Source organism: Rhincodon typus, chromosome 14 (assembly GCF_021869965.1).
Source record: "Rhincodon typus isolate 14 chromosome 14, sRhiTyp1.1, whole genome shotgun sequence".
NCBI classification, from domain to species: domain Eukaryota; kingdom Metazoa; phylum Chordata; class Chondrichthyes; order Orectolobiformes; family Rhincodontidae; genus Rhincodon; species Rhincodon typus.
The window spans coordinates 41,191,025-41,204,841 of NC_063345.1; the positions used below are offsets into that span (position 1 = coordinate 41,191,025).

The 13,817-nt window shown below is 38.2% G+C and overlaps 1 protein-coding gene across 1 annotated transcript in view; it reads right to left on the minus strand.

The window, feature by feature from the left end:
• Positions 1-13,319, minus strand: part of ocrl (OCRL inositol polyphosphate-5-phosphatase) — a 74,345-nt gene extending 61,026 nt beyond the window's left edge. The window contains exons 1-2 of the mRNA XM_048605475.1: positions 13,112-13,319; positions 8,346-8,425 (exon numbers count right to left, since the gene is read on the minus strand). Of these exons, the coding sequence (XP_048461432.1) occupies positions 8,346-8,425; positions 13,112-13,153 (122 nt within the window). The 5' untranslated portion in view covers positions 13,154-13,319. The remainder of the gene's footprint in view (positions 1-8,345; positions 8,426-13,111) is intronic.
• Positions 13,320-13,817: the final 498 nt, after the last annotated feature.

The following is a 13,817-nucleotide window of genomic DNA, read 5'->3' on the forward strand; positions in this document are numbered from 1 at the left end:
AACCTAATTCACCCTTCATCAGAAAATCCCTCCATACCTAAGGTGAACGTTCTTTGGACTGCCTACAATGCCATTTTCTTTCCTTTGACAAAGGGACCAAAACTGTTCCCAATATTGCAGCTGTGGTGTGATACTGACACAGTTTCAGAGACTTCCCTACTTTTATACTCCATTCCCTTTGAAATAAAAGCCAACATTCCATTTGCCTTCCCCATTACCTGAACTTGTGCTAGCTTTTTGAGAATTATGCACATGGACTCTCGAATCCCTGTGCTGTAGCTTCCTCAGTCTCTCTCCATTTAAATAAGATTCAACTCTTCTATTCTTCTTGCCAAAGTACATAACCTCAGATTTCCCCACATCACATTCCATCTGCCTTGTTTTTGACTACTTGCTTAACCTGTCTGTATTCCTCTACCATGTCAGCCTCACCACTTGTTTTTGTGTCATCTGCAAACTAGGCTATAGTACATTCACTTTCCTCACCCAAGTCATTAACACACATTATAAATAATTGTGGATTCAGCATGGATACTTGTGGTACTCCACTGGCTACAAGTTTCCATTCTGAAAATTTCCTCTTTAACCTAACTCTTTATCTGGACTCTTGCTTCCCTTTTTATACATTTAAAGAAGCATTTGCTGTCCATCTTGATGTTACTTGCAAGTTTATCCTCAAAATTCATATTCTCGCTCTTTTGTGATCATCTTTCGACTCTGGCTTTCTACTTATTGTTGCCACATTGGATTTATTTTTCTTTCAATGGGATGCTTTCCTTACATTCCTTGATTAACCACAGTTGACTTATCCCTTTCCTGAATCATTTTTTCTCATTGGGATCTATCTTTGTTGTGGACCACAAACGATTTTCTTAAACATCTGCCACTCTGCCTCAACCATCTTTGCTGCTAAACTCTTTTCCCAATCCAGTCAACTATGCGCTTATTCCTTTGTAATTCCCCATTTAAATTTACCACAATTGTATCCAAACCAAATTTCTCCCATGATTACTGTACTGTATTTTCTAAACTCACTTCTATGACATCCTTTATAATAGACTCTAACACTTTTCCAATGACAAGTTAAAATAACTGCCTTATGATTATGTTCATTGTCTCTCTCCCTTTTTGAATCAGGGTGTTACATTGGCAGGTTAATGCTATCAATCTGACGGTATCCTTAACTTTCTTCATTAACCATGGTTTCTAAGAAGGGGATAATCCTTCTTCCTCACTTAAATGTATCTACTGCTGCCAGGAAGTCAATTAGTTCAGTTGGCTTGATGGCTGGTCTACAATTCAGAGTGACATCGACAGTGTGGTTCAATTCCTGCACCGACTGTGGTTACCATGAAGGACTCTCTTCTCAACCTCTCCCCTCGCTTGAAGTATGGTGACTCTCATGTTAAACCACCACCACTCATCTCTCTCTAATGAGACAGCAGCCCTACAGTCCGGTAGAATTATGGCAACTTTATTTTTATTTCTTTGCTGTTCATGATTAACTACTTTCATAAATGCTGCCATTGTTCTTCCACCATCTTTCAGCTAGACTTATTTCCCAGTCTAGCTCAGCCAACTCTGCCCTCATTCCTTTGCAATTACCTTTATTTATGTTAAGCAAAGTTTCTTTTTCCCCTGAAGCACGTATCTCACTTCAAAATCGAATGCTTACTACCATATTATGGTCATTGTTTCCCAGGGGATATTTTGCTCAGATCATTTAGTAAAACTCATTACACTTCACCAGATCCAAAATAGCCTACTCCCTGGTAGGATTTACAACATGTTGTTCTATAAAACTGTCCCGAATATACTATGAATTCTCCCTTGTGGCTACCACTGGCAATTTGATTTTCCAAATTTACAAAGATCAAGTCACCCATAATTAATGTACTGCCTTTTTTTACTTGTCTCATTATCTGATATATTCTCTGTTCTACAATGCAGCTACTGTTAGGGGGCCAATAGACTACTCCCACCAATATCTTCTTCCCCTTGTAATTTATTACCTCCATCTATACTGATTCTACATCTTACAATCCAAGGTAATTCTGTCCCACCATACTTATTCCATTCTGTACTAAAATGGCTACCACCACCATCCTTCCTGTACTTTCAAACAGTCACATACTCCTACATTTTGATCTTATAATCGTGGCTCCATTATGGATACAAGATTAGACCTCTATTTGCGCCATGAATTCACTTTTGTTCTGAATGCTGTACATATTTAAATAAAGTACCATTAATTTTGTGTTTTTGACCCTATTTCTTTTCAATACAATTATACAGATAAATGAAGGGTGGGGAGGATTAAAATGGGAATGTGAAAGTGAAAACACAAACAGATCTGCCATTCAGTAAGATCATAGCTGAACAGGCTCGAAGGATTGAAAGATGTATTTCCACTCCTATTTCATATATTCGTAGTTAGTTAAGACATAGGATAATAGAGATGCAGTGGCAGAAGTTTCAAGGGACATTTCAGAATACACAGAACAATTACATTCCAAAGAGAAAGAAAAATTCTAAGCAGAAGGCCCACCATCCATAGATAATTAAGTAGTAATTGTGTAAAAAGAGATTGCAGGTCAAAAGGTTTGACAAAAGATAAATCAGAAAAAATTAAGAGACAAATAAAATGTGGAAAAATGTGGAATCCTTAAAGGCGAAAAACATATAAACATGTGGCAAGAGTTTCTAACAATATCTAAAAGGGAAGAGTTAAAAAATGTGAGTGCTTGCCCTATATTAATTCCTAGACACTCATTCTAAGGAAATATAAGGTGATGGCAGATGAATTGAACATGTTTTGTGAAAGAGAAATCAAGTTGAGTTATTTGAAATAGTAAAGTGCTGTGGATCAAAGGGAACCGGTGGATGTGCTGTGCTTAGATTTCCGGAAGGCATTTGATAAGATGCTACAAAATGGGGTGGCACGGTGGCTCAATGGTTAGCACTGCTACCTCACAGCGCCAGGAACCTGGATTCTATTCCATCCTTGGGTGACTGTCTGTGTGGAGTTTGCACATTTTCCCTGTGTCGGCGTGGGTTTCCTCCGGTTTCTTCCCACAGTCCAAAGATGTGCAGGCTAGGTAGATTGGCCATGTTAAGTTGCCCATAGTGTTCAGGGATGCATAGATTAGGTGGGTAATGGGGGGGATGGGTCTGGTTGGGATGCTCTGAGGGTCGGTGTGGACTTGTTGGGCCGAAGGGCCTGCTTCCGCACTGGAGAGATTCCACGATTCTATGAAACATTACTGTGTAAAATAAAAGCTCATGCTACAGAAAGTAACCTATTGGCATAGATTGATGTTACCTTGCTAACAGGAAACAGATTAAGCAAAAATGGATAATGAACAAAAACAGAAATTGCTGGAGAAACTCAGAAAAAAAACATATTCAGTCATGACCCTTCAGAGTTCTGAATGCTGTTCAGAATGTGTGGTACGTTTCAATTTGTCACAGCTTAGCTGGAACATTAAAGTAAATAACGTGCTAATTTATGTAGTCTATATAGCTTATCTAAAAAGTGTTACCTCAACAAATGCACAATGTGGTGCTTCCTAACTAAAGTCATCAAACACACAATCAACCAATTTCAAGTCTCATACAAGTCTTTTTTTTTAATGCAACACTTAAAGCATATATTTTTGATGTACATTGCAGTGTGGCAAAAAAAAAAGCAAGTAGATACACGAAAGTCAGCTGAACTTGCCACAAGCTCATAGTCAGTACATAAGAACACAAGCAAATAAATAGATTTCTAAGATAGCCCAACAATTGTGGTCAACATCACTGAATCTAACCTCTTATTCTAGACTTTAATCAGAAAGCAACTCATTGACACCTGCTCAATTGTAATTATGGATGGACAATAATTCTGGCCTAGCCAGCATACTCTCATCACAAGAGGAAGCAGAAAAAATTGTATTCACTGGTGAGCATTCTCACTTCTAACCACAAAGTAGGTGAGAATTGTTGGACTGAGGACACTGCCCTGGAGGAATTCCTTCAGTGAGGTCTTGGTGCACAGGTAATTGTCCTCCATTCCTCTTTGAGTCAGGAATGATGGCAACCAAGGAATAGTTTTCTTTCCAGTGAACTAAATTTTACATGGGCCCCTTGATGGCCCCGTCAGTCAAATGCTGCCTTGATGTAAAGGGCAGTCACTTCGATCTTCCTTCTGGAAATCGGCTTTTTTATCCATATTTCTGCGAAGGCTGCAAGAACAAACTGATGAAGATTAATGAGCAAATACTGAGTAGTGTTATCAATGGCACCTTAAATCTTGCTGACAATTGAGATAGACTGACAGTTTCCAAATTGAATGGATTTTATTTGTCTGGCCTTGTGAAGACAGGGAATACCTGGAAAAACCTTCCACTTCTTCAGTAGGTGCTATTGTAATTGTATTGAAATAGCTTGGTTACAGTGCAGATAGTTCTGTAGCACAGGTCTTCAGCACTGTTGTCAGGGCCCATTTGCCTTTCATGTATCCAGAACTCTCAACTGTTTCTTGATATTCCATGGATGGAATCAAAATGACTTGACTACTAGCTTCTGTGATTGTGGGAGCTCAGCAGGAGGCAGTAACAGATAATCTCCACATTTCTAGTAGGAACTTGTTGCAAATGTTTCAGTCTTTTGCACTTGCTTCCTTATAGATGCCAACAAGGATTTTAAAATTTTGTTGCATCGCTGCTTTCCATTAGTTGTTTAATTGTTCACCACCATTCATGACAGAATGTGGCGGAACTGCACATTTACATATGCAGTCAGTGATGCTATTCAGCCACTCTTGGTGATGAGCTTGAAGTCCTTATCCAAAGTTTATTCTGTGCCCTTGTTATATGTTCCTTCTAAGGTATTCAATATAGAGAAGTATTAATTCATCAGCTAAGGAAGGATACCAGGTTGTAATAAGGAGGCGGCTTCCTTACCCATGTTTGGCCTGATGCCATGAAAGCAATTGGGCTCTGGAGTCATGACTTGTGAGCTAAATGTCAGGGCCACTATACCACTGACTGTATGACTGCACCAACACCTTCAGTGGGCTGGACCAGCTGGTGAAGCTGGTATGATTCTGTATGATAGTACCAGTCTTTTGCTCTAATTCCATTTTTGGTACAAGTCTCCAGGAGTTCTTGGAACTATAAGGATCAAACGTCCATGGAATACCTTTTTCATATTCTATATCCAGGTTGTTGCTGAATGGGCCATCTGGTTTTATTACTTAACAAAGATGACAAAGTTCCTTTCTTAAAGAACATCAGTGAACAAATAGATTTCTAAGAAAACCCAGCAATCATGGTCAACATTACTGAATCTAGCCTCTTATTCCAGAATTTACTTAATTAATTGAATTCCCAGCTACTGTGATAGGATCATGTATCTGGATCATTTGTCCAGACCTCTGGGCTATTAGTTCAGTGACATGGTATTCCTATTAGACTCGTATTCAGAATGGGAAACACTAAGTCAGAAGTGCAGAAATGATGTATTTGTTGTATTTAGTTGTATTTAGTCTTCATGAGACCCCACCTGGTTTGTATGTTCAGTTCTGGGCATAAAAAGTTCTAATGGTCTGGGAAGGGTTAAATGTAGATAGACACCAGAGTTTAAAGAATTTAATTTAAAGAACAAGTTTCACATACATGTATTGTATTCCTTGGAGTTTAGATGAGATGCTTAAAATGATAACTTGACTCGATATGCTTGGAATATGCTACTCTCTCTGGTAGGAGAGGCCAGGACAGTGTGTATAATGGAATTTTGAACTTGCTCTCTCTTAAAAACTATGGATGCTGGGTCAATTGAGATTTTGAAGATTATGATTAACACTGATTTCCTTGCCCAACAAAACTAAGGACACAGAACAAAAGCACGCAAATAAAGCTGAAGTACAAATAAGACATGATTTTACTGAATGGTAGAACAAGCCCAAAGTTCTGAATAGCCTACCACTGTTCCTGTGTTCTCCCATATCTATCCTAACATCATATCAGATCTTATCAACAGAACACAAGAACATTACCAACTGCACATAACTCGTATTTAAAATGAGAAATCGCTTCATCACCTTTCCCAATATTATGTAACTTTGAAGTTGGGCAAAGCATACCATGATAGGACGTGAACCCATAAATCTGGGTCTCTGGATTACTAGCCCAGTGACATTATCATTATGCCACCACCTCCCGATCACTATCAGGAATGGGTTTCCCAACCCCACGTACGCATCCTTTCATGTCTCATTTGAAGTGGAGTTTTTTTGCAGCTGTCTAAGATTCTTCAGATGCAAAAATCTTTGCATTCCAGAACTTTCCTTTTAGATCTCATCACCATATCTCTCTCCCCTCCTCCCAAATTCCTCAAAATTTAATTATTTAAGTTTACTTTGGTCACCTCCCTTAACTTCTCTACTAATATCTCAATATCTGTAAGAACTCTTGTATCCAAAGTTTGGAACACTTTGTTTCTTGGAAGTTGCTGTATAATTTATTGTTAATGGAATTCAATAAATGAAACATATTTTCACTATTATACAGAAAGCAATCTTGTCTTCCTCCTTATCTGCATTCAGCACATAACGCAAGAGTCTGATGCAGTCAGCAGGAAGAGTGGCATTTTCAGTCCATAGAACAACTGTAGTCCAAGTAGTCAGACAATATTAACACAAGTCATTGGAATAGTTTGCAACCGACAAATGATGCACGTAATATTGCAATTGACTACAATTACCTTTTCATCATTTAAAAGATAAACAGTAACAAATTTATTAGAGACAGTAAAAGACAGTATGCAGTGTGGAACGCTAGTCATTCAAGCTGTTATATTTTGTATGAATGGATTGTTTTACTTGCAAGAAAGGATGTGGCCAGGACCAGTTCAATACAAGATTACATTTAATTCCGTCTTGGATTTGAGCACTGCTATCAGGTCTGACCTTTACTTCTCGCCCATGGTTATGAAGCTGGTGGCAGTTTGTCACCTTATCATGATACTGGCATTTGTTTCATACAACTGAGTGGCTAGACCACTTGTGGACTTGAGACTTAAACATTATCCACTTTGGCATGGAACTGAAATTACATACAGGTTAGATTGGTCAGGGATAGATTTTTGCCCCTAGATAAAAATAACATTAATTGATTATATGCAATGTTCAAATCTAAGAGGAAATATACCCTGAAATCAAAAACCTCACTGGAGTTTAATCAAATATAGTACCTGTTTAAAAATATAAATAGAGATAATTTGAAATCTATGATCCTCTAAATAACAAGTCCCACAACTAACAACACTGGCTAATCCTCTTTCTCTTCACCAAACCTATAATAAACTTCAGTGAATTAACTTGCAATAATCCAAAATCTATTATCATCTATTAATGACAAGGTAAAAGAATGGCAGTAGAGAATTCTGCTACTTCTAACAATCAGAAGTGGCTATATTCTAATTTGCCTAATACTTTGCATCATTTTTGTTTTTATTAAAAAAGGATAAAAGCAGAAGTTGCCGTCAGTTTCCGATTACAACATAATTGGCAGAGGCGTCTGTAGGAAAACAAAAACTTGTCAAAATGTATTCTGAACATTGCAACAAGTTTGGTGGAGACTGGTTAGGTGATGGAAGAGTTATGGAGGGTGTGGGGCAGAACAAACTTGCAGTCAGCCCATAGTAGGGTTCAGCATCGGGAATAAAATTGCTTGGAGGCAGCAAATTAACAGAAGTTGAATTTCTAGAAGTACACACCTCAGAAAACTTGAACTTGATGATGCAAGTAAGAGCGGTCAGAGGTCATAACTGTCTCTGTTGTCTGATCCATTATTCAATAATGATGAATAGGTTCAGCTCATGAGGTACACTACTGCACCCTACACCCACATAACTTGATTCTCGTCTAACAATTCAGCAATTTATCCATTGACCAAACATGCCTAGTACTCTGGGGATAGGCAATGCCACAACTTTAACACCTTTTCTTAAATTGGTGTGTGTTTACTGCAAGCAAGGACATTCACTTGCATAGCACCTCACAGACATCTTGGCAATGTCAAAACAAGTAGACTCCAGTCTATTTGAACAAGTATATGGAAATAGTGTTCACTTATACCCCGTCTCTCGTTAACAAGTTTCTTACACAAAGGATTGTTTGGTCAGTGAAAGGGATTCCCTTCTAAGCCTGGATCACACAAACGTATTGAAAAGATTCACATGTATGTGCATTTAAACAGTCATATCTGAACAAGAGGTAAAATTATGACATTGTTTGAACAGTAGCTCAACTTGAATAAATCACAGCAAACAAAGCCAAATAAAAACATGCACATACTTACTCGTATTCACCTTTGTTTTCAATAAGATACAAAACTCTGGGTACTTTCAGCCCATCTTTCAGCTCAGAACCATTGACAGCTTTTCAAGTTATTAAGGAACCATATATTTCAGATCAAGGAGGATAAAAGTAAACATGTAATCAAAGTACTGATTATTGCTGGTCATTGGGAATATCTATGTCCAAATTTTCCCTTTAAGAAAACAGAGATGTACAAATTAGATTTGAAGCTGGATGCAGCAGAGAAAGAAAAGTCAGGAAACTAAAGATACCAATTGAATCAAGGGATACAGCAATTTGGTTAGAGCCTTCATTGGTCCTGCACTGAAAATTCCCTTCCACTCGCTTAAATTTCGTAAGTGCAAAACAGTGACAAAACAAGGGTAATATCAATCAAAATTCAGCAAAGTGACAAGTAAAATTCCAATAAAAACAGTCAATGAAACAAATTTAAATAAAGGCAAAAATTGAGGCTATTTTTTAAATTTGGATCCACTTTTGAACTGAAGATCTGAACATAAACTAAAATAAAAGCACTGCATGTGATTACATTTTTTTTGTTATAAATAGACAAATTCCAATGTTAATAAATTTAAACTGATGTCTAAAGTCAGTTAGAATCAATTTTAAATTTTAAAGTACAGGACACAGCTGATTTTTCATCCAGTAAAATATATTTATCATTTTATTGTTCAAGGTAATGTAAGGAGTATGACAGCATCAAATGCATCACGCATTATTCCACAGGATAACTAAGAAAGGTCACTCAATTTTATCCACTATAATTTATTTGTCTTTTACAATCTTGACTAAAACATTTTCATCACCTCAACCTGAATTAAAAACTCAGGATTTCACCTTTTTTGTTCCACAAATCTATTAATGGTTTCACTAACTGGGTATGTATAATCTAGATGCAAGCAGTTTACAGAACATTTGCAAAATGCATCAGTAACTATCTTGATTTTAAAATAACGATATTTCCCTTCATTCTGTAATGACAGCAAAGCTCAAAAGTATGTCCCAGAAAAGATTCACAATTAAATATTAGCAAGTCCTTCACTGTACTAATGAACTCAATATTAAACTTACTAATAGCAATGCTGTGAATTTTGTTTTCAAACAAAAGTTTATTAACCAAAATAAAACTACTTGCTTATAATACAAATTCAATAATTTTTAACGAGTCTGGTTGCAATTCGTACTGAAAAAAAAGTATGTATTTCTGTTTATCAATTTAGTTTCTCAAAGTACATATCTTAAATATTTTTCACTGAGCTTTCTTCAATTTGTGCCAGTTGTTTCCTCGTACCGATAAGTATAACAACCATAGCACAACAATTTCCCCACTTGTAGCTGAGAAATAAGAAATAAGTTATTGGTGGCAAGGATGCAAAGCATCATTTACAGTTAGACTGTCCACAAGCATAATGATAAACACCGAGTATTATAAAATTGCCTGTACAATTCCAAAAAATCTTTTCTTGAAATTACAATATTGCGATAAAGTGAAAAGCATGTCATATCCTCCTTCACTGAATATTCTAAAGGGAATAAAAGTCCAACTAGTAAGCTATTTTTTGTACTTTTAAAATCTGTTTCTCTCTCTCAATTGCACAAACAATAATTAAACAAATGACCAACTACTCCATTTTTAGTGATACTAGTGAGAGGATAAATGATGCTCAGGCCAACAGCAGCAATTTCTTCTGAATTATGCCGATCTTCTTTGCTCAACTGAGAGGCACACAGAGCTTCCGTTTAACATCACACCAGAAAGACAAAAAAAACTTCGGAATGCAGGATTTGTTCAGTATTACACAATATTGTCAACATAGGAGTATGAAGTCTGCCCAGGAGTGAGGTTTCAACATGGGTCATTCTAACTTCAGAGGGGAGAGCATCATCACTGTAACCATATCTGTACAGGCCAATAAACAGGTCCACAATATATCATCAATCGGCCTTTTATAATACATTTGTGGGATACAAACATCACTGACTAGGCCCACATTTATTGCCTATCCCGTATAGCCTTTGATGATGTGGTGGTGAGCTGCCTTCTTGGACCACTCATCGGAACATGTATAGTGCTGATTGGAAGGGAGCTCGAAAATTTTAACTCAGTAACAGTATTTTATAGAGCATGATGTACATTACAAAAAATATACCTTAAATCTAATGCTCGCCCTACTTGCAAAATATTAATGCTACTCTTAGAGGTGCAAGATTTACCAAGTATTAAATGCAGTGAATTTTAGTCAAAAATGGTTTGACTGAAGTAGAAAAATGAAAGCAAGTTATGGAAATTACAAACAAAAATTGAATAGACGTCTGGCCGTGATTATAGCATTTTACGAATGACATATAGAATTGAATAGAAAAAAACTGTCACAAACAAGGTCTGAAAGAGAGAACTAGAGACCATCTGAACGAACCAAAGCTCAAAAGATCACGATGATCAGAAACAAAAATAGGAGTTGCTGGAAAAGCTCAGCAGGTCTGGCAGCATCTCTTCAGAGAAATCAGAGTTAATGTTTCGGTCCGGTGACCATTCCTCAGAAAGTTCTGAGTAAGGGCCACCAGATTCAGAATGTTAACTCTGATTTCTCTTCAGAGATGTGCCAGACCTGCTGAGCATTTCCAGAAGTTTTACTTTTGTTTCTGATTTACAGCATCTGCAGTTCTTTCGATTTTTACATAGATGATCATAGTCCTTAACCCTATTTCTCCATATCTGCCATCCTAAATTTATTGCCATTTTTCACTTTCCACAGGCAACATATTCTAGATAGTCATCAAATCATACATAACATACCTAAATGTAAACTGTTCTAAATTCTCTTACAAAGTGAAAACTGAACCCAATGATCAAATTTATGACTTCAGAATTATTAACAATGCAGTTCCCTGAACATGTATCCTTTAGAGTTTTGAATAACTCTGGAATATATCCCAAAAACTCTTTCCTTCAATTTCCTTCCCCTATTTTTGTCGTTTACATTTCTGATCCAAGAGATCAGTTTGGATGGCTTTCACTATACTTCCACCATGTCAAAATAGAGAAACACCTGAGAGGTTTCAGAACCATTATGTACAACTAGAAGGCTTATTGATGTGGTTTTCTAACCCATTATGTTGCATAAAGAAGGCTTACGCCTGATGAGAAACTGAATCTACAGGGGTCTTAAAAAAAAACAATAAAGTTGGTTAGCCCAGTTGGCTGGATAACTGGTTTGCAAAACAGTTAACACCAAAAACGTGCGTTCAATTCCTGCACCAATTGAGGTTACTATGAAGGGCTCCCCTTAACTTCTTCCCTCGTCTGACGCATGACGACTCTCAGGTTAAACCACAACCAGTTGTTTCTTTCTAATGGTCTGCTGTATGTGCTAAATGTAGCAACAATTGTAGTATTGGAATAATGATTTCGGAAACTTTGATTTTCAACATTCTGACTGAAACAAATGCATAAATTCATAGTCCAATTTGTTATTTGCATCAGAATGTCAGAACATTATCATCACACATTCAAGTTCATTTTCATAACAATTGATCACAATGTGAGATTACGTTAAACTACATAAATCAGTAGGCCTGTGCATGCTAGGTTAGACAATCCAAGATGCGTGGTAATTAGAGTTACAACTGGCTTCAACACCCTGGAACTAACAATAAATAATTTAAACAATTCTGTTTAAGGGGAGGTCATGGTCTTGTGGTATCTTTGCCAGAGCATTAATCCAGAGACCCAAGTAATATTCCGGGGACCTCACATTCAATAAAAAAAAATCTGGAATTAAGACTAATGATGCTCATGAAACTATTGTTGATTGTTGGAGAAACCCATATGGTTATTAATGTCCATTAAGGAAGGACACTGCACGCCTACCCGATCTGGCCTACACGTATCCCCAGTGCCACAGCAACGTGTTGGAATTTTAACTGCTCTGTGGGCAAAAGGGATGGACAATAAATGCTGGCCTGGCCAGCAACATTCACAACGTGAATGAATGAAAAAGCTGAAAGAGGGAAACAACAGAAATCCTACTCTCGTTTGCTATGTTATGATTCCATCAAAAACACTGACACTAGTTGGAGGTAGGATGAGGCTCAGCTCTGATGCACCTCATCGTGCAACGATCCACCACCGTTCATTTTGATCCTCTCAAGAGGCTAGCCATTCGGATTCATGGGGTCGGAGGGGCGCGGCTAACACCATATGTAGATTCCTAACTAACCTATGCATATATCAACACTATATTAATACAAACCTTTCGCAAAAACTGCAGAGCTTTGAAATAAATATACAAGTTTACAAACGATAACGACGTGTTTTCATCACAAACTAATGATCTCGTGCATCAGCACTGCAGGGCAAAACCACAAAAGGGCAGATTGCAGAGCACCAACTCAGCAACAAAATGAACCTTTCCCGCAAACTCTAGAAGTACAGTGTTTCCAACAACTAACACAATGTGTTCAGAATAAAATCTCCAAAGTATGAGTCTCGAATTAAAAAAACTTCACGGATCAGCAACCACTGTATACCGTACAGGGTTAAGAGATGGTGGACAGGTTGCGGTGGTGGAAGAAGTGAACTGGGCCGGAGAGTGGCCGCTGGTAGGAAGATTCCGCCTGGGCCCAGGGCTGCCTCCGCTCTTTGAGCCGGCCGGACCCCAGCTTGTTTCTATTGTGTTTCTCAGTTGCCAGGATCCCGGCCCTATGTTACACCCCATCGCTAATCTGCCCCATATTAAAGGATATTATCACAGGCTTCCCTCTTCCTCTCGGTGCCGGCTTCTCCATAAGGTATCCCGGAATACAGTTCCCCTACCCGCCACGCAGTTCCGACTACAGTTCGGTACCTTCACCTCGGCGACATTGCTTCAGTCAGTCAGCCAACGCCAACGAGTTCGATCCTCCCACTGGGCAGACCAAGAGCGGCGCCACCTTCTGTCCTGGAGGGTGGAGCGCTACCTTCCTACATGTGCTAGTGCACTCGAGCATTACGGAGGTAGCCCACCTCAATTTAATTATAGCATATTTTATTGTCTCTCGAGATAAGCCAGAACGTACATTTAAAAACGCTGATGTTGCGTTTCTCATTCTCATAGCTAGCATTTTTTTTCCAATGAGGACAGCTCTGATATTAATTGTACCCCTAGGGCAACAGTAAAACCTAAGCGAAACCCAAATCATAAAACAAACCACAACAACTCCTGAATTTACTGTACACTGTAGTCCCTGACGTACCCTTTAGGCACGCTGGGCAGAACTCATGATCCCTTTCCAGGGACACCCCACCCACGTACATGAAGGTGCCGGTGTTGGACTGGGGTGGACAAAGGTCAAAAATCACACTGCACTAGATTATGGTCCAACAGGTTTATTTGAAGACATAAGCTTTTGGAGTCATGCTCCCGATCCGCCTCCATGTTGATGCACAGCCACATTCTAAACAAGGCCTCAC